General features: G+C 39.4%; 1 protein-coding gene across 1 annotated transcript in view; it reads left to right on the forward strand.

Annotated features, from left to right (window-relative positions):
• Cps1 (carbamoyl-phosphate synthase 1) overlaps positions 1–22140 on the forward strand; it is a 110437-nt gene that overhangs the window by 19848 nt on the left and 68449 nt on the right. Inside the window, exons 5-14 of the mRNA XM_041631850.1 lie at positions 1852–1908; positions 4901–4993; positions 9098–9187; positions 12670–12798; positions 13346–13452; positions 14247–14385; positions 15309–15386; positions 17055–17153; positions 18822–18917; positions 21933–22122. Of these exons, the coding sequence (XP_041487784.1) occupies positions 1852–1908; positions 4901–4993; positions 9098–9187; positions 12670–12798; positions 13346–13452; positions 14247–14385; positions 15309–15386; positions 17055–17153; positions 18822–18917; positions 21933–22122 (1078 nt within the window). The remainder of the gene's footprint in view (positions 1–1851; positions 1909–4900; positions 4994–9097; positions 9188–12669; positions 12799–13345; positions 13453–14246; positions 14386–15308; positions 15387–17054; positions 17154–18821; positions 18918–21932; positions 22123–22140) is intronic.

Raw genomic sequence — 22140 nt, forward strand, 5'->3', positions numbered from 1 at the left:
TTCTCTGGTGACTGGTTACTGGGTTTAGGGGGAAACCTGGGAGGTCCAAAACTACTTTAAATAAAGAGGATGAAGATGTTTGTGCAACTTTGGGGTTTACAACAACAACATCATCATCATCAACAACAACAACAACAACCACAATCTTGTATATTGTGCAATTTCTCCAGAACTCAGGCTCTGAATACACAGAGCTGCATTTTTCAGTTTATCCACTAGGTGGTGCCGACACAGTTGTAGCAGTGTTAATCATTTAGAAAATGCAACAAGGAACATTTTAGAAATTTCCATTCTCTTGAGCAATATTAGTCACCCTCCAATTTCATCTGTAGTTTAGTCCCCCATTCTGGGTTCTAGCACAAGGTCTACTATAACTATGAGCTGTATGTGTAAGGTGTATAATCATTCCATCCAATATTTTCCGTCATCTTTAATTCTTACCAGTATAAATAGATTCTCACCAAGTATTTTGAGTTTGAAACATTATGATGAACTAATTGGATATAATTTCACTTAAAGTTATATGGAAAAACTGTTAAACCTTGCATTCTTTCCATAGTTTAAATGCTAATACCTTATCAGAGAATTCACCCTGAGTGTTAGGGATTCTTCAACGGACAGACCTTTGATGTCTAGTTTCATCTTCTCTGCTACTGCAGCTGACTTTGTTCAACTGCTGCTGATCCTGTACCTGGTAGAATGCTATGCCAAGGAAATTCTGATTCTCCAATGAGGGTTCACCTATTGGGAATCAGTGTTACCCCTGTGTGACAAAGTAAAAATTAAAAACAAAAATATTGATCCTGAATTCCTAGGTCTTAGTTCCTAAAAATTTATAAGACAAGAAGGCACTTCTGTTGTGTCCTGGGTCCCCACTGATTTATTCTCAGCCATTAAATCTTTATCTTGATTTGGAAGATAGCTAGTTTCTGTATGGTTATTTAGCTCTCAGTCTCCCCCTCTGTGTTCCTCTGTCTGCCTCTCCTTGTCTGTCTGTCTGTCTGTCTGTCTGTCTGTCTCTTTGCCTCCTCTTTTTATACCTCTCTTCTTTTTTTTCTCCTTGTTCTCTGCCTCTGTCTCTATTCCTTCTTTATGTCTCCTTCTCTTCGTCTACCCCTCACCCACACATGCACACACATACTCTTTGGGTTAGCTAACACATTCAATTTTCTTTATGTTAAAATTAATCATTTTAGTTTCAACATTGTTAGAGTGTGCTTTCAATATATGAAGACCATGGCTGTCTTTATCCGATCTAATAAAAAATGAAAAGAAAACCAAAGGATGTGTTGACTAACTAATAAATAGGATGGACAATTATTAGAAAAATGTAACTATACAACACAAACCTTAAGAAAAATTGTGTTGAGTACCCACTGTGTATCAGAAAATTTTGACTCAAGACATATTGGTTGGCATAATTCTTTCTTATAAAGTTCACTGATTTGACTCTTTAAAACACAGATTTTAAAAAAATGTATATTGTACCTAACAAAAAATTATACACATATTTTAAACAATATATATGCATGCACACATGCCTCATTATTTCAAAATGGCTCTTTGTGTAGACTGTAACCTATTTAATATCCGAGGTTAAGCACCAAAGCCGTTGCAAGGGCTTGATGTGCAGAAATTCTGAGGACAATTGCGGGCAGTAGGAGTCCTGTGCTCAAGTGGAGCAGCAATTTCCCTCGAACTGACAAGACCGTCACCCTGGGTCAGGGAAGAGAAGGGTGGGAGAATTGTTTACTGCTCGGGAAGATAGATAGGGCTAAGAGCACAACGTGAAAACAATATGCTGGCTCTAATCGCCTCTCATTTCACTGTCACCGGCTTTTCTCCTCACAGGTCCCTGCAATTTATGGAGTGGACACAAGAATGCTGACTAAAATAATTCGGGATAAGGTATGATCATCATCTTTAGCTGAATGCGTGCCTCTTCTCAATTCCCCCAGTGCATGAAGGACTCACTGATGTGCAGAGGAGGAAACCTGGCCAGCCCCCTCTTGTCATTTCTATGTCACTGTCCTTCACTCTTCTGATGTGGTTTCCAGGACTGAATCCTGGGTGCCCCTGAGATCCACTTACCTGCTCAGGATTTATTGACTGCCTACTATGTGTTGATTATGACAACAAGGCAAGGCATTGTAATTCTGCTCACATGACAAGCCTCTGGTGGAACAGAAAAAGTGTTTACAGAGTGTGTAACAGTTTGACCAAACCAGAGTCCTCCACGCTGGAGAACACAAACCGGAAACGATGTAATATTGGTGTCATTGTTTACTCAGCTCTCCAGGAAGAGTTGTATATGAAATTAGCAAGTTTTCTGTCACGAGTGTGGGTTACCTCAGTTAGAGAGTCCTTCCTAAGATTGGATTAATAGGCAAAGAGACACAGGCAAGGTTTTGCCAGCTGCCCTGCTTGACGGCTACATCTGGCTCCCGTTTGAGAATGCTATTGTGCCATCACCACCTGCCTTTTCTTCCTGTTCCTTTCCTGCATACATATCCATAACCCAGAGCAGAGAGACACATTCCCTCATCAGTGTTCACCAAATTCCCCCAATGCACCTATACTTTCTCACCAAATGTTAACACATTCAAAAGAAAACAAGACAGTTTGGTAGTCTACACCAACACAGGTCCTCTCAGAAAATCGGTTGCAAATTCATTGTTAGAATACAGTCAGGTCTCTGCATCTGTAGGTTTTGTACAAATGATTAAAAATTGCTTTTAAAATTTCTTATATTTTATCATTTCCCCTAAAAATACAGCGTCCTGCCTCTTCACATAATGCCTGCATTGTATTAACTACTGTAAGTGACCTAGACTTGATTTAAAGTCAGATTCATTTTCTATGATGCATCTGAGCACGGTGGATTTTAGTATTCAAGGAGGCTCCTAGAGCCAGCACCGCAAGGGTAGCCAGGGCAAGTGTATTGGCACAGCCGCTGTAAACGGGGAAGAGGAGTGGTATTGAATGTAGAGAGGGGCGGCAGCTCTGACCAGGCGGAAGGCAGGAAGAGCTCATGCTGCCGCCGGCTCTGCTTCTCACTGTGTTATCCCTCCAGTGGGTTTCCTGGGAAGAGGCTTTAGTGAGATTCTGTATTCCAAGCGGATTCTTGTGTTTTCCTAGTCTAACAGTGTGTGGAACTTGTAAACAGAAATGTAGCATCTAGGACCAGACCAGAAGGAAATCAGAATGCAATTCAGGCTGCAGAATTGGCAGGCTGGAGAGAAGATCGCCAGGCCTGATGACTGTGAAAACTCTTTCCAAGACCACACTGCGTCTTCTGTGTTACCGGTGTGCTGGGCTCACATGAACTCTACTTTTTATTATAGGGACTTTGATTTGGAAAAAATCTGGTTGAATAGTATAGGGCACGTAGCAGCATTATAGGTTACATGTGCTTATGGCTGATATTGACTCATACTAAAAATATGAGTTATAACTTTCACTTCCATCACTCATAGTTTGAAAACTCAAATTGCATTTCACATAGCATTAGGAGACAACAGGTTTCAGGATTTAGGGTGTGTATAAGTATAGAAACGTGTACTTGGATCTAAAAGGTAGGCAGAAATCACCACATACTTCAGTTTGAAAGTTAAAGGGGGTTTTGGGTTATTTTCCTAGGCTTTGGTTTTAGCACCCTGGCTTTCACAACGGCACTAAAATCCATAGAGCATTCCACAGCGTGCTGGAATTTTCAACCTGTGTTCACACAATGACTTCTCTAAAAAAATCAGTTAAGAGGGAAATAAACCTTTTGTTTCCTTCAGTGCAATGATATTGTAGGGGAACGCCGATAAGTAGATACAGCATGTCATTTCCTAGACACCTCTAAGCAGACTTCCTAACAAACAAGTACATCTCAATATGGAGCTGATAAAAGCAAGATAACATTGCCATGTCCAATCTAGCAAGACTGATTGTGAAAATGTCATAGAGGGTTGAGCATTCCTTAAAGATCATGCAATCAGGAACACCTACATACTGATGTGTCTAACATGATGATGTGCTTTTATTGTGACTTCTAGAAATTTCTGACATATCAAATTGCATTTTCACCTTTTTTGAGGTTCAAATTTGCTATCAAATTATATAATAAGTTCTTTTTATTTCTTGGTAGTTTTTAGATGTCATCTTTTCTTTCCGAACAGATTGTTTTGTCTGCTTCTGCTGTGTAATAGTTTTAGGCCCAAGGAACTAGGGTCCCTGGGTTTCTGATTAGTCTACCTAGTTTGGAATCTGTTGACCTGAATTCTGCTGAACTTAACTTTAATGGCCTCAGCTCTCAAACAGCTTCTCATAGGACTGGGACGACACCTCAGTTGATAAAATGCTTCCCTTGAAACTTTGAGGAACAGAGCTCGAGTCTCACCCATGTACAGAAAATCCTGTCCACGGTGAAGCATTCTTGTCATTGTAATGCCAGGGAAGCAGAGATGCGCAGGCCCCTATGGCTGAAGGACCAGCGAGCCTGGTGTTGTCAGCAGCTGCAGGCCAATGAAAGACCTGCTGTCAGGGCAGACAGCACTCGAGGAATGACACCTCGGTTGACATCTAGTCTCCATTTGCATGTTCTTGTGAGCACACATGTATCTGTACACCTTCCATTTGCATATGCTCACAAGCACATACTTATGTGAACACACATGTACCTGTTCACCCTCCTCCACTCCACAAGAAAAAACATTAATTGGATTTCCTTGAGTATTTCCTGAAAAGCAGCTGCCAACTACTTTGTGTTATTCCTATTTGAGAGAATGAAGACCTGCTGATGGTTCTAAGCTATGAAGACATCTAAATGACAACAGCTGTCCATAGTCTCTGTGGGCTTCTGCTTTCAGCATAACGCATTCCTTCCCACTGCATCTGCTTTTTAATTCACTAGGGCACCATGCTTGGGAAGATTGAATTCGATGGCCAGTCCGTGGATTTTGTGGATCCCAATAAACAGAATTTGATTGCTGAGGTTTCAACCAAGGTGAGAAAATTTTCTTCTTACTTTTTTGTTTTGTTTTATCCACTTTAAGCCTACTAGTTTTATAACATTAAAATCTTTATCTTTCATCTCCCATAAGCACCTGATCTGAAAGGGGAAAGTGGCCCCACAGCAGCTGATATATATGCCATCAAATCTTTGTTGTAAAGTCAGAAGCCTTTCTTACAGACATTCTTGAACATCTCAAGCCACCATTTAGAAGCTTTTCCCTATGATTTTAGCTTTCCTCTTGTCTTTCACTAGTTCTCTAGTTTAGGGCTTTAGATCACAGCAAATAGAGAAGGTACAGAAGATATAATACTGAGTAGGATAGAAAGCTAACACCCTAAAAGGTAAACGAGGGAACATTATAGGAATTAGACAAAATAATAGCCAGGCATGCTCATGCACGCCTTTATCCCCAACACTTGGGAGGCAGAGGCAGGTTGATCTCTGTGAGTTCGAGGTCAGCCTTGTCTACAGAATAAATTCCAGGACATCCAGGGCTGTTACACAGAAAAACCAGAGAGAGAGAGAAAGAGAGAGAGAGAGAGAGAGAGAGAGAGAGAGAGAGAGAGAGATAATAAAAGTCTAGGGTCATTTTGTGCAGGGAAAATATTTCTTTTTTAACTAATTAATTAATTTTTGCAAACCAATTTCAGTCATTCCTCCCTTCTCTCTTCCTGCTACCCCCACCTACCCCCATCCTCTCTTCAGAGAGGATAAGGCCTCCTCTAGGAAGTCAACTAAGTCTGTCCCCTCATCTTGTTGAGACAGGATCAAGCCCCCTCCCCCAGCAACATACCAGTGTTGAGCAAGGTCTCTCTCCATAGAGAATGGGTTCCACAAAGTCAGTTTATGCAGTAGGATTAGATCCTGTTCCCCCTGCCAGTGACCCCATACACTGCCCAAGGCCACTGTTGTCACCTGCCTTCAGGGGACTTAGTTCAGACCTATGCAGGTTCCGGAGTTGTCAATCCAGAGTCAGTGAGCTCCCACTGGCTTGGGTCAGCTGATTCTGTGGGTTTCCCCATCGTGGTCTTGGCTCCTTTGCTCATATTATCAATCTTTCCTCCCTTCGATTGTACTCCAGGAGCTTGGCCCAGGGCTTAGCTGTGGATCTCTGGATCTGTTTCCATCAGTTTCTGGATAAGGGTTCTATAAGGTAGTCCTCAATCTGGCCTACAGGGGAAGGCCAGTTAAGGCGCCCTCTACACTATTGCTTAGATTCTTAGGTGGGGTCAAATTTATTGTGAATATTTGAGCTAAAGAACTAATGCTCAAAATGATGTCTAAGTAACCAAGCGTTTGTTTATAAGAAGGTAGAGAACTCTTTAGAGCCATGCCTCTTGGTCTTGATTTATGTCTTTTAATGAAGCTGTGAATGGATCTTGTGTGATCTCTCTCTGACCTTGGAGATCATAAGAGTCTGGTAGGAGAAGCAAACACGTCAGTTGGCATGTACAGAATCCTGTGGTAAAGCTGTCCTTGGCATGCTTACAGGTCACAAAAACCATTCATGATGCATCACCGCAATGAGACAGGTGGATCACAGAAGGCTGGGTGGACGTGTGAAGGCAGACACAAAGAGCCAGGTGTTAGAGATAGATAAACAGAATCAAGCTGTTTCAGGCAGAAAGGGTGGCATGTGTTTGAGAGGCAGAGACTTGCAGCAGCTAGGTGTGTCTAATGAGTTATACATAGGTTGATAGGTAGAAGCAAAGGAATCAATTATTTGAATGATACTTTTGGCAGGTGATGAGTGGATGCCAACTAGATCCAGAGAGTTTCATGTATTAAAGCATCATTGGATGCAGAGCTTTACTGAAAGTTATGGGAAATTCATTCAGCATTTTTTGGAGCAAAGGGTAGGTGGACAAAGAATCAAGGAACTTGAAAATAAAATCATGGGATTTTCCGAATGTCAGCAACACTGACCTGGAGAAATTTACCTTAAAAATTCTGTGGTCGGTTAAAAAACACTCTACGATACATTCATTTTCAGGATCCTAAGGCAAATTCACACATACAGGTGTTTGTGATGTATTATATAGCTTCCTCCGTTTGATATAGAAAGCATATGCGATTGGCCCTCTCTATATGCAGGCTCCATATTTGGGTATCTAACTAAATATGAATCAAAACTACTGGAAATTGTGATATATAATATAAATGTGTACCTCCTTTCTTTCTTGCCATTTTCCTAACAATACAGCTCAGTGAAATGACTATTGACATGAAATTTACCTTTTATTAGTTACTGTAAGTCAGGGCTCACTTTAAGTGTGCAAGGTCTATGAAAATATCACATGGTTTTAGAAAAGGGGTTTCAGAATCTGTGGGTTTTGTTCCCCCGAGTGGCTGGGCTGGTGCACCTTCCAAGGAGAATAGCTAGATGAGTTAGTGTAAAATGGGTTTAGGTAGAGAACAGCAGAAATGAGCATATCCATCTATTTATTATCCATCTGTCTATCTACCTATACAACCATCCATCCATCTATCTACCATCTATTTATCTATCCATCCATCCACCTAACATCTCTCTCCCTCTCTCTCTCTGTCCATCCATCTATCATATGTGATCATCATCTATCATCTGTGTGTGTGTGTGTGTGTGTGTGTGTGTGTGTGTGTAGGTCAGAAGACAACTTTGCCGAGTTTGTTTTTGACTCTCTCCTTTATGTGGGGGTGCAGATTATGAATTCTGATCTTTAGGTTTCTCTGCAGCAAGTGCTTTATTTACTGAGTCATCTCAACAGTTCTATATTTTTATCCATGCCAAATAAAGGACAAAAATCTTAGTGACAACAGATGGTCCTGTTAATGCCTTTATAATTGAATAATGTTGTGACATCTGTGATAAATGTGTATGTATATCAGGAAGTTATATAAATTTTGTGAGTTTCGTTTGACTATATGCCTTGGAAATGTTGGTCATTTAATTCCTTGTCATATTATTGCAATTTGATATAGCTACAACTAGCTGGTAACATGGTTTTACTTTATAGCAGGAGTTCCAGGTTAAGAATAAATCAGTACTTTTATAAATTAGTTGACAAGAGACTTTGCCTGTGTCATTAATGATCAGTTCAGTAATAATTCCCTAGATGCAGTGTTTTCTCTCCCGAATAGCCACAGAAGGAGAAAGTAAATGGCCAACATCCTTTTCATATGGTTTACTCAAACACACTTTAAGAATTATGAATATATGCTATATATTGACTTTGTGGAGAGGTAGACATCTCGGTTAAAGCAAATGTTCTTTCAAACATTCAGGTTGCATCATTCACCCGATACCTTTGTCAAGACGTGGAGTCATTCTAAATTCAGAGTAGTCTAGCTAACTCTTAAAGCCAGGACGAGTGTGGCCACCAAGGCTCTAGGCTTCTTGCTTTCTCTTTTGTTCCTTTTGTTTCTTTGACTGGAGAATTGCTTCTTGGGCAAATGCCTGTGAAAATCGATCTGCCTCCAAGCAGTTCTTAAGATGTAGATAATGATTATGATATGCTCTGAGATCTTTCATATGAAATCTACCATTTAAATGCAAACGACTGTCTGGTAATCTAAAGGGAGCAGGTGGTCTATACTAGCTGAGGAATTCTTATGACTCTCGTATTGATTTTACCCATCCAGCCTCTCCGTAAGCCTAATATGCAGTGACTTAATGCAATTGGATCTGATCTGCACTGCAATTTGATGATCAAGTGGCGTTTAAGGCATGATGTATCCATTACCTCATCTGCCTCACGCTGAATCAGGCAACAATATTTGAGACTTTTATTGCTAATGAGGCAAAACACGAGGATGGTGGTTAACTATGGAAGCAGCCAACTTCTTAAAGATCTTTCTTAGCACCATAATGAATAGTTTATGTAAAACAGCAAAGCACTTCTTTTTCTCATCGAAAAGATACAGTCTGTGATATTTGCTGTGCTTTTCTTACAATTGATTTTTAACTGCCAGTCACTCCCTAGCAGTTAGCAATCAATCTGTTACACATCTAAGTACAAAACACACTCAGTGAATTTATGGCCTGGGCCTGGTACTTACACTGGGAATCTCCTCTCAATGTCTGTTTTTTTTTTTTTTTTTTTTTTTAAATGGCAGGATGTCAAGGTGTTTGGCAAAGGAAACCCCACCAAAGTGGTAGCTGTGGACTGTGGGATAAAAAACAATGTCATCCGCCTGCTTGTTAAGGTAAGTGATTGGCCCCCTCCAGAAGCTACGGTTTGTAGAGCTGAGAATTGTTTGTGCCCTTTGTTTAGAAGGCTCGCTTCAGAATGTCAGGAATCTCCACTTTTCTTGCTGCCTTTGATCCACAAAATGACACATATGTCCCTGTTCAAATTAAGGATATAGAAAACTATGACTTTGAAAAATCCCCAAGAACCAAAACCCATGGAAAAGTGACTTTTATCATTTGTTTGTTATTATTTTAACTTACTCATTTTATCCTCTTAGTAGCAAAGGAAGAATGAGGCTTTCTTATGGCATCATGGTACATGCTTAGCTTGGGCTGTTCCTTCCTTCTACTTGTTCCCCCTCACGTGTTCATTTCCAATGCTGATATCACTCTTTTAATTTTGTAGTATGCTATAATTCTCTTCATAGTCCCCTCTTGAGAGCCTCCTTTTCCTTCCTCATTGGACTCTTTCTAGAAAGTTTTGTGACCTCTGCCCACTCTCATTCCAATAAAAAAGCACACACACACACACACACACACACACACACACACACACACACTCACACGAGGCATTAGGATCCATACAGGAGAGAGAACACATGCTTTTCTTCCGAGTCTGGGTTACCTCACTGAAAGCATCTTGACTGTCCTCATCAGGTATTCTGAGGCAGCCCACACTCACTTGGAGAGTTGGAAATGGAAGAAAGCCATGGTGGGTCTGACAGTGCCTCCCTCAGTCTATATTTATTTATTTATTTTTTTTTATTTTTTAAATTTATTTATTTATTAAGGATTTCTGCCTCGTCCCCACAACCGCTTCCCATTCCCCTCCCCCTCCCCGATCAAGTCCCCCCCCCTCATCTGCTCGAAGAGCAATCAGGGTTCCCTGACCTGTGGGAAGCCCAAGGACTGCCCACCTCTATCCAGGTCTCGTAAGGTGAGCATTCAAACTGCCTAGGCTCCCACAAAGCCAGTACGTGCAGTAGGATCAAAAACCCACTGCAATTGTTCTTGAATTCTCAGTATTCCTCATTGTCCGCTATGTTCAGCTAGTCCGGATTTATCCCATGCTTTTTCAGACCTAGGCCAGCTGGCCTTGGTGAGATCCCAATAGAACATCCCCATTGTCTTATTTATTATGCACTGTATGTTTGTAGGATTATGTCCTGTAATTGTTAAGACTGCCATAGCGCTCTTAGGAACTAACCTAAACTCTTAGAAAACTAATTAAACTTGAACCTTAAAAATCCTTAAGGACAATTTAACCACATTATATCAGTGTTGTTATCAAGTATTATTTTGCTAGAGTTTTTCCTCATAACCTTCCCACTTCCAGTTTCTCTGTGTCTCTGTCTGTCTCTTTCTCTCATGCACACACGTATTCACCCCTCACCTCCACAAACATACATGCTTACACTTTCACATACTTGCAGAACGTCAAATTAGTGTGGATACAGGGGGATTCTTCAATTCATCTTCATCTTCTCATCGTTAGAGACTATCAGCACTATTCAGATTATGATTTCAAATTATTCATCTTATTAGAGAAATTCTTCATGAATCTTTTAGTAGCAGATAGACAAAGGATCTTTTCATATTCCACTCCTATATTTGCCATACTAATTTACACTGCCCACTTTCTAGCTGCAAGAGTTATAGGTTTCTTTGACTAAGGGGCTCTCTAGTTGGGCAGAGTCCATTTGTAAACAGGAAATAATAGAACTTTCCCTAGAACTCTCCACAACATTGACCAGAGTCAGTGTAAAGATCCTTTGCCCCAGGCATGGGTCATATCTAAATTCTCAATGCTGGCTCCAGGTTCCTCAAGGATCTCAGACTCTGTTGATTGTTCACTGTGGTTACTGTTGTATACTGTATTGGGGTGTCTTGTGGTGTCATTTCTCCATGCCATTTATGTCTATTGGAAAAACCTTCCAAATAAACCTTCAAATTCTCATCTTGGGAATGCGAGGGAAACTTTCAAAGGTACAAAATAATTAGATTTTTTTTTGCTGGAATTTTCTTTATACTCCATACTCTCCATTTCTCTTTGTCTATGATCTTTCCTTTTTAAGTAATGTTTTTACTCTTGGAAAGTTCTATAGATTTATACAGTGTATGCTAATTGGATTCACCATCTGCTGCCTTCTTCCAACTAACTCTTGTTTTCCCATTCTGCTTCATTTCTTTTTTTATTTTGTTACGTTTTTGTTGTTAGTAACCCCTCCAGTCCAATTAGTAGTGATTATGCACATGTGAGTGTCTTTCTGTCCTTAGGTATGTCCATCTACTTATTCAATTGGAATGTTGACTGGTTTGTTCTTGTGCTGGTCTTCTGGAGGTAATCAGAGCTACTGTGAGTTGGTGTTCACCAACTCCGCCCTGTCCAGAAGTCAGTATTTCACAGCTCTCCTTCCATCCACTGTCCCTTCCATGTTTGCCTGCCCCTCTCACGCAAGCACCCATGAGCCTCAGACGGTGGGGGCGTTGCCATACATGGCCCTCCTAAGCTGAGCACCAAGTGTTATTTATACCTGGCATTTTGACAAGTGCTGAGTGTCTGCAGCAACCACCACCCACTGCCAAAAGAAGCTTGTCTGACCAAATTTGAGAGCAGCACGGGTTTATGGGTATAAACATTTATATTTGAAATCATGATTATTTAGCAGAACAGCAACAGTAATTAACTCCCTAGGGCCAATGATCTCTCCGAGTCATGAAACTTTGATCAGATAGTATCAGTCACAAAAATCCCTCCTGTATAACCGGCTTCATATCCCATCAGAGAGCAGTTGGTTACCCCCATAATTTTAATGTCACTATCACAACAGTGGGTACATCTTGCCAGCCAGTCAACACTGTAGCATAGGTGGTCCAGTGCTGGGTAAGGCTGCCGATGACTTTCTTCTCCAGCAGTGTGCATTACAACTCTTGGCACTACATAAATTAGCCAGAAAGGCAGGAGTTTTCCCTTTCAGGGTCCCAGTCTCTCTCTCTCTCTCCTCTTTATTTTTATGATAAATATTTTGATTTTCCCCCTGTCAGAATATAAATAGATTAGAAAACCTTAGGAAGAAAAGTTAAAATTTCCCAGAAAAGAAAGGAAAAGGATAGGTTGAGACATGGTCACGCCTTTGGGGTGAGACGTGGTCATGCCTTTGCAGAGGCGAGGTAGGTTTGCCATTCTGTGCTGCAGCTACCGAAGTAATAAAAACCTTGCTCTCCTGACATGGGGAGAGCCTGAAGCCATTCTTGTACAGGGAGTGTGCCACTTGCTTTTTCATAGATAAAGGGTCAGTGCTTCCTATTGACCATTGGTACACCTTTGTTATAGAAAGCACAACAAGCTACTAAAATCATATTTTATTCAGTGTTATTTGACTATACATTATTTTTAAGATTTCTTTTAGAGGCTAGTTCTTCAAAAGAAGACTGAGCGAAAGCACACATGACCAAAGCAAACATTTGGTTCATCTTTCTTGTGTTTCTTTTCCAGCGAGGTGCCGAAGTGCATTTGGTTCCTTGGAATCATGACTTCACGCAGATGGAGTATGATGGACTTCTGATTGCCGGGGGACCTGGGAATCCAGCTCTTGCACAACCACTAATTCAAAATGTGAAGAAGGTGCTGTGAGCCTGGGGTTTGAGGGCTGCTGCCTGGGAGGGAAGGGCATCTGCTCTGCAGTCCAAACAGGTTTGGTTTCATTCATTCATGTAGTTTTAGGACTTACATTAGTACTTGGGAGGCAATTTTAGCATAGTTATTTCAGAGAGAAACCAGTGAGGACTCTTAGAAGCATTGCTTTACTTTGGAACAGAGGAACCTTGCCATGTTTCCTCCATTAACAATGGCTGGATGGAGTCTAATCTTCACCTCTAACAGCCCTCATGATTGAAATCTGGCAACCCAGGCTCATTAGCTTGGTGCAGAGCCCATAAGACCTTCAAGTTTTTTAAACATTGTTATGTTTTGTTTAATCTGAAAGGCAAGAACATCTTAATGGATTCTAAGATCCATCAATTGTGTGCCTCTCTCTACATTCTAACTAGCAATTCCTTTCCTACTTCCTCCACGTTGTTTATGAGGAATGGGGGATGCTCTGGCTGAAAGAATTCAGAGACAGTATTTTTCCCTATCTGTCTTACTTGCTTGATGATCTTCCCTGATACAGATTTTGGAGAGTGACCGCAAAGAGCCTTTGTTTGGAATCAGTACGGGAAACATAATAACAGGACTGGCTGCTGGGGCCAAATCCTACAAGATGTCCATGGCGAATAGGTAAGGCAGTTATGAGATTGCAGCCAGGATACCTCTGAAGTATGCAGGCAACCAAACACCAAAGGCTTAGAGAATTTACATAGCGTTTCTGCAGAGCAAACGCCAGTCATCCTATTACATAGTTCACAGTTGTCTGACCGCCTGATTCCATTTTTATTACATTTCTCAGAGGCAGCCTTCTCAACGATAACTTTGCTATAGTTTAAGGTTATTTTCCTTCTCTTGGCATGAACCGACGTTATAATACTCGATCAGAAGGTATTCCAAAGGAAACTGTTCCAATTTGAAGCTTCGTTTCAGAACATTGGTAACATTGTGAAGAACGAGAATGACTTAAGAACACATTAGTGACTCAGTTTCACTTCTTTACCCCCAACGCTGCTGCCTTCCTCCCTCCCTCTGCACAAAGCAGAGCTCAGAAAGTCTGATCTGAGGACTGGTCTCTTTGTTAATCAGAGAGTTCTCTTCTGGCTTGAAAATGACGGGAGCTCCTTCAAAACGAGTTGCTTATCTGTATTTGTGCGAAGTCAGTATGCAATTTCTCTTCGTTATGAGTGCTTTCTAAAACTGATTATGAAAGTTCAATAGACCTGTGCTTAAGACTCAGAAAAGCTGCCTGAATTGAGTTTTTGTTTCTGAGGCTGAAATGCTTCGGATTAATAATCTGTGACTCTTTTTACAAGGCAATTTTCACTAAAGCAGTCAAAAGGCCTGAGTTTGGCTTCACGAGTAACATATGCATTCCCTTCACTTTCCTTTTCTCTCTCTTTTTTTCCCTCTCCATCTCTCTCCAGAGGACAGAATCAGCCTGTTCTGAACATCACCAACAGACAGGCCTTCATTACCGCTCAGAACCATGGCTACGCTCTGGACAACACCCTCCCTGCTGGCTGGAAACCGCTCTTTGTGAACGTCAACGATCAAACAAACGAGGTAGGGACTCTCAACAGAGCTGCTCTATTGTTCGTGAGAAGATAAGGGCTTTTCTTGTATGTTATGTATTCTCCTTTTCATGTTTAGTGTGTGTGTGTGTGTGTGTGTGTGTTGCATGCAACTGTGCAGTTGTGTGCACCTGTATGTGCACACGGAGCCTGGAGCAGGTTACCCAGTATCTTCTTGTACTGTTCTTCACACTGTGACAGGGCCACTCACTAAACTGGACCATTTTGATGTGTCTGTCCAGCAAGTTCTCAGGAACCACCTAGCTCCACCCCTTAATGCTGCGGGTTAAAGCACATGCATTGACATGGTTGATAGGAATTCAAACTCAGGTCCTTCTTACTTGTAGACCAAGTGCTCTAATCCGTGGGATGACCTACTCAGCTGGTCTGTCACTTCACAAATGCAATTCGCTTACTTTCTTAATAGTTGACTTTTTCAGACCCAGCTCTTCTATCCTCCTTCAGGATCCATCTATACACTCACCACCACTAGGGGTTGGTTGGATCTGTTTGGATCCAGTCCTTGGCGTGTCCTCAAGTCTCAGTACTGCAGCAGCTTTTAAGACCTTTGGGGAATTAATTTAAGAGTTGGACCCGAGAATTTTATTTTATTTTGAAGAGACTCCAGAAGGTCCAACCCCAAATGTTCTGGACCAAATTTTTTTGATTTTATTATATTATGGAACCCTCATCCAGCTTCCTCTTTGCTGGGCTGTTTTCTATTCTTCCTTAAACAGTTGGGTGAATCCTTAATGTCTCCAACCATGTTACTTAATAACACTGGGAATTTTCCAGAACTTTATTAAGCATTAACTTGGTTTCCTATTTGAACTTTATTATCTACTGAATAATACATTGCCATACTTGACATTTGTTGTCTCAGAAGGAATGTCTCCCTGTTTCTCATTCCTTTAGGGGATTATGCATGAGAGCAAACCCTTCTTTGGTGTGCAGTTCCACCCAGAGGTCAGCCCAGGGCCAACAGACACTGAGGTATGCCAGCCAGACGATGTCTGCTATATGCTTGAAAAAAAAAATCAGAGATGTTTGTGGGTGAAGACTCAAGAAGCCAAAATAATTGGTGCACAATATTCTCAAGGATTGCATCTTGGTTTCATGCATTTTGTATTAAATTCCCCCATGAAGATCATGAAGTAAATTTTAATCTTTTCTTAAATTTAAAGTGGGAAAGCCCTTAAGAAACTCAAAGCAATGCTATGATGCTATTTTTACTTAAATGCATTATCATTCTAATATATTTAGCTCTGAAATTTACAATTGTTGTGCTATGCAAATGAATTCCCTCTTGCTCTTTCCATCTCATAACTGAAATGAAATTTTAATCCCCCATCTGTGAGTTAAAAAAATCCCCATGGCAACTGGTTGTGTAGCCACAGAAGAAGAATAAACAGCAGCAGGGCAAGGAAAGGGGCTGGGAAGGAAAGAGGCAGCCCGTGTGGTCACATGACTCACATGATTTTTACAAAAGGGACCCACAGGAATGCTTAGAGCAGTCTGTTTCTAACCTGGATAGTTTTTCTATTATTTAATGAGAGCTTTTGGTTCGGTATTCAAGTACATCTTTCCAAATTAAGCTTACAACAACTCCCAGAATAGCCTGTGTGTCTGGAGTGAGTTCCCTCTTCCTGCGCCCAGGAGCCTCCTGGAGCACTTTGTCCATCCCTGTCATCAGAGCCTCCAGAAAAGATGCCCAGGCAAAAGGAGGAGGAGGACATGAGTTTCCTAATGAAATTCCTACTCTTTCATCTCAGAGTGGCTTCTTAGATATGTGCATGGCATTTTATTTATTTATTTTTATTTTTTTGCATTTCTCTCACTTGGATGTATCTGTTCAGAGAGTCAAAGCCTGTATGTTTTAATTAATTCATGATGAACCTGGGAAAACAAATCACTAGTTACTGTCTTCACATAATGCTTGCTAAGATTTTTTCTTTAATTTAACATTTAACTCTTAGACTATGCTAGAACTTCAGATGTGCTCAGTATATGCAATCATTGCACCATGACTTAGTGTTTTATTTTTCCATCCTGCCAAATCGCAAAACAAGTACTCTTGTTGACATTTATCATGTCTAATGAAGCAGCAGGAGTAAGCTCACTGGGAAAGTTTAAGAATAATCTTAAGGGGTCATTTTTTAAGAGCCGACAGAAATGAGAGAATATTATTTCTGACTTTGAAGTGTGAGTGTTCTAGCTTTAAGTTTTGTTCAGCTAGAGTTTGAGTCATACAAATGATATACAATTAAAGGACTAAAATCTTGTTATTCTCAAAAGGCAGCATGGGGTGTGTTTATTGTCTGTAGAAAATGTCTCATCTTAAAGGACTTGAGGTGAACAGAGCCCAGAAGGCTCCCAAAGATTATAGGCGTGATTTGTATTTTTTTTAATGGAATGTGTGTCTAGTTTAATGGAGCCCTTGTCTAGTTGACTCTTTTTTAGTCTTCTCTGGTGTATTTATTTGTCTTAATTTAATATGAGTAAACCACTAAGTAGCAAAACTCCTAATATTCATGCAGCAAATTATAGTAAAAACAAACAAATTTCTCTTTCTGAAGCTTTTTCTTAACTGAGCACCAGAAGTGTGCTTGGAGGCCTTGTGAGTTTAGAAGTGTCCAACTAGCTGTGATTTTTCTTTTGTAGTACCTGTTTGACTCCTTTTTCTCACTGATAAAGAAGGGAAAAGGCACCACCATCACCTCAGTTCTGCCAAAGCCAGCGCTGGTTGCATCCCGAGTTGAGGTCAGTAGATGCAGAGACTCCATTTTGGTTTATGTATCACGTACTTTCTCTAATATGTGATGACTTATTTTTAAAAAGGAAAATGATAGAATTTACATGAATATCGATGAAAAATGAATGCCAACATTATATGTTTTAATTATCTGCTCTTGGGAAGTCATTATAATTTACATTAAACATTTATTTAAAAATATTTGTATTAATTCCTTGAGAATTCCATAATGCATTTTGTTCATAATGACACACCTTCCCCAACTTCTATTAGATCCATCATCCTTCCCCACCCACCCAACTTCGTGTTCTCTTTTTTTTTCTTAAACCTACCAAGAGCAATTTGTACTACCCATTGTTGTTCTTGTATGTGTGGTTGTCCTTTGTAAAGGTATAGTCTCTTCAAAGTAAATTAGCTCTCTTCCCAGAAACTGATTCCCAGTAGCTGTTCTGCTAAAGGTGGGGCTCTATCCACTTCCTCCCTCTGTTCTGAACTTTTGTGTCTCCTGAGCTTACACAGGTTTTCTGTATATTGTCACCAACATCATGTGTTCATATATGCAATTTCCCTAATGTGTTTATGAAGCACTGTTCATTACAGTCACTCAGTCCCTCTGGCTTCTACAATCTTTCTGCCCCTCTTCATAATGATCTCAGAACCGTGGGAGGAATGTGCTGGATATATATACACACATACATGTATATGTAAATATATGTACATATGTTTTATTCATATATATATATATATATATATGTTTCCAGTCTCCCACTTTCTGCATAGAACCTCTGTCTAGACAAATGACAGGGCCTAGGGGAAGTCCTACTATTATTATCCTGCTAAATGGACATAGTATTATACATTTTCCTAGTGATTTACTTTTATAGCCATACATTAGTGCATTTCTTAGGCCTCATCGGGAGAACCTCTTGTGCAACAGATGGTAATTACTGCACAGAGATACTCACACTTGGTCAAATGGCACAGAATAAGAAATTTTCACCTACAATACTGTCTTATAAAATTTCTTTCTACTAGACTACTTATTATAAAAGCTTAATAAAAATAGTATTACTTTTGATTTATAATTTGGTATTTTCCCGTTACCCGTCCCAAACCATAGTCTATTGTAACCCTGAGATATTTACTATTTACTGAATCACTGAAACTGATAGAATTCATTTCCTAAAAAATGAGATGAATCATCATTTAGTGTAGTAAACAAAATTTTATTATTTACCTCTAAAGGCAAGTGCCTTAAAATTAATATGTATAAGACCTAAGTCATTATATATTTAAGATTTTATATTATATGATAAAGATTATCTCTAGTTCTTTTGCATTATACAAATTTTAGAAGAATGCATTGTACTTTGAAAATATGTGTAGAGATAGATGCAGGTACATTTACATGCAAATATTTTCTGTAGAGTAAATGCACTTGTTTTTTGCATATTCTTAAACCAAATATCAGCTTCTTTCAATTTTTTTGCTTAAGTCAAGAAATTGCTCAGGAACTTAGGAAAGGGCAGTGAAATTAGATTATATTTCAATTGTTAATCTTTGTGTCTTGGAAATGACTGTATAAACTCAGGCAACAGAGCTTGACTACTCTCTGGCGGATGCCTTATTTTCATTCCTTGGAAATGATAGTAATGTCTCTTTCTTATTGTTTGTAGGTTTCCAAAGTCCTCATCCTAGGATCAGGAGGTCTGTCCATTGGTCAGGCCGGAGAATTTGATTACTCAGGATCTCAGGCTGTAAAAGCCATGAAGGTGAGAGAGCACGAGCTTTCCCAGGCTTGGTACACGCTCCTTAATGAGTCCAATTAGTCGTTTGTAGTTGAGATTTATGAGGTTTCTTTTCAAAGTCACTATAGTTATTTTCCTTAGCTATCATTAGAATTCTATAGTAAGAGTTTGGTCAACACCAAAGATTTTAACCCCTTCAAATGTGCACTCAGCCAAGTGAAGCAGGGGAATTTATTTACATTATTGTCTTTTTACACTGAAAACCTGAACGTTTATCTTGTTTCTACAGGGAGTTGGTAAGTATACTTGTGTTTGATGTGTCAGAAGGAATCTGGGCTCTAGGCTCCTACACACCCTGGGCTAGATGCTTCAAGCATTTCTGTAGTGGAATGAACTCCTAGCTGGGTGAGCAAGGGTACCAACACATTTGTTCAAGCATAAGAAATTATCTATCACCAGTCAGTAGGGAATCCTATCCCTTTATTTCTGACTTGCAAAACTGGATGATACAGCTATATTTTCAAGTGGGAAAGATTATTTAATAATACTTAAGTTGGGAAATAGAAACTTGTGTTTTCGATTCATCCAGGTTGCCACTGTAATTAAAGCAAATCAACCTTTAGAGAAGTTATCTTGTGTGGTTAAGATGTTCCACTGCTGAGACAAGTTGCTCTCTCTTTAATCCTCTTTCCAACAAGCTCCACAGCTTGGTGATCATCAGGGCATCCAGAGGTAGTGTTAGCACTGGCTCCGTGACCCTGCCTCAGGCACTGTAGTGTAAAGTCCATTCACCAAAGACCCGGCTCGTACTGAGAAGCACAGGGATGTCAGAGGGACAGGAAACATCGGAAAACAGCTGGCTAAAGTTTTCCTGTGGCCCAAGATTACCCCAGTAAATGTCTGTTGAATAGAGCCTTAATACAACCCAATCCCTGATTCTTCTTCCCATCTCTCCTCCCCTCCTTTCCTCTCCCCTTCCCTCTCATCTTGTTTCTTCTTATTTATTCACAGATGACCTTACTGTGCATACATTATTATTTTTTACATATTTAAAAATATTGATTCATTACATTATATTAAGATTCTTATTGATTAGAAGGTTTTCTTTTTTTTAATTGATTTTTGTTGAGCTCTACATTTTTTTCTGCTCCCCTCCCTGCCTCTCCCCTCCCCCTCAACCCTCTCCCTAGGTCCCCATGCTCCCAATTTACTCAGAAGATCTTGTTTTTTCAATGGTTTAGCTTGGTTACAACACAGTGTTAGTACATTTAGGATTTAGAATACCATTAAGTAGTAGACATTTTCATGGTCTTTGGGAACTTTGCAAAGATATATAGTTCTTCAAAGATTTAATTTAACATGCTTTATGTTAACTTGCAGCTGAAGATTAGGAATTAGAAAATAGCAGGATTAATTATGAGATTAATATATAAACTCAAACTAAAACAATGATGTGGTAATACATATATTATGGAAAGAATAAGAAAAAATTCATGCAAAATTAAATAAAATCAGCATGGATTTTTAATCAATTTAAAAACGATTAGCATGTATGCATGACTTCTGCAAAATTCATAAAAGTTGTTTTATTTGCTACATTTTAACATGTTCAATATTCTGAAGTTTGTTGGTACCTGAGGAATAAGCTTTTTTTCATACCTTTGCTAATGGTATATTTACAATTTAGATTCAATTATTTCAATTATTACTTATATCCAAAACATATTTGCTTAACTTTATGTATTGTTAATAATATTACTCTTATTCTGGATAGCTTCTTAAAATATTGACTGACAACTCACACTGAAGACAGAGAAAGTGCATCTGAATGTCTTGTGTAGAAAGAGTCTAGTGTCAGCTATGTGTCCTTTAGTAACCCATTTAAAACCTCATTGAATCTTGGTTTCTTCAATCCAGAAATGGACATCTCTCTTTTGGGATTAGTTTATATATTAACAAATATTATACTACATGCAATTTAAAATAGCATAAACTGTGTTTATCTTTAATTCAGAGCTTCCTTAGAGGAAGAATTTGGTTTTCAAGGATGAGTTTTAGACTTTCATCTGAATATTTTGTTGATTTTTTTTTAGAAGAAATTGAAATCTACACAATAGTTTGTTAAACAATATGGACTATCTGGCCATATTTCATACTTTATTTCACTAAGGTTCATTCTCATCTTGATTTGGAAAATCATTATTCTTAGTACGTGAAGATCATTTTAGAAGAACTCTCTCCAGATGTAAGGAATGAGTTAATATTGCAAATCATATATTCTTGCACATGAGCACACACACGCATGCATGCACATAGATGCAGGTTTGTATTTTAATTTATTGCCATGTGGTAATTTCTGTTTTCTACACACACCCACACACACCCACACACACAACCACACACACATGTGTACATATGTACACATACATATATATACACACACATATGTAGTATAATGCTTTCTTAAAAGTATTACAAGCAGGTTTAAAAACTAGAGAAAGTGGCTATCAGCAGGTGTATCTTAGTGATTCTGGCAAGAACAAAATACTGCATTCTAAAGGTGCACCCAGTGCTGTCCTCAGACAAGACATAGAAAGGGAATCATATATTTTGCCTCTATTAAATATATTTCATTCACATAAATATGAAATATTTAAGTTGTTTCTAATTACATATCATGTTTACTCATTTTAAGTTTTTTTTGGGGGGGCATTTCATTCTTTTAATATCAATTGATCCCTAAAGTTTAGCAAACAGCCTGTAGACAGCCTCTCTGAAAATGATTTCCAGTTTGATTGGCCACATACCTGGCAAAGGATTCATGGCGATGATCTTGATGAAGCCGGTTTTCTTATTAGCATTATTTTACAGCATGTTTTCTTCATTTGGCCAGATGCTTGTTTTCTTTTGATTTCCGCAGCCAGCCCAGAGAATAATCTAAAAGCTTTGCTATCCAACTAGTCTTCATTGGAGTGTAGCAACCACTATCCACTGAAGACCTTAAATTAAGACACTTAATTTGTTCATTTTTTTTTCCAGGAAGAAAATGTCAAAACAGTCCTAATGAACCCAAACATTGCATCAGTACAGACCAACGAGGTGGGATTGAAGCAGGCAGATGCGGTCTACTTTCTTCCCATCACCCCACAGTTTGTCACAGAAGTCATCAAAGCGGAGCGGCCTGATGGGCTAATTCTTGGCATGGGTGGCCAGACAGCTCTGAACTGTGGTGAGTTCTTTTCCGTTC

This window comes from Microtus oregoni, unplaced genomic scaffold, assembly GCF_018167655.1.
Source record: "Microtus oregoni isolate MIOR12 unplaced genomic scaffold, Mior012 000038F_ref0000394, whole genome shotgun sequence".
Taxonomy (NCBI): domain Eukaryota; kingdom Metazoa; phylum Chordata; class Mammalia; order Rodentia; family Cricetidae; genus Microtus; species Microtus oregoni.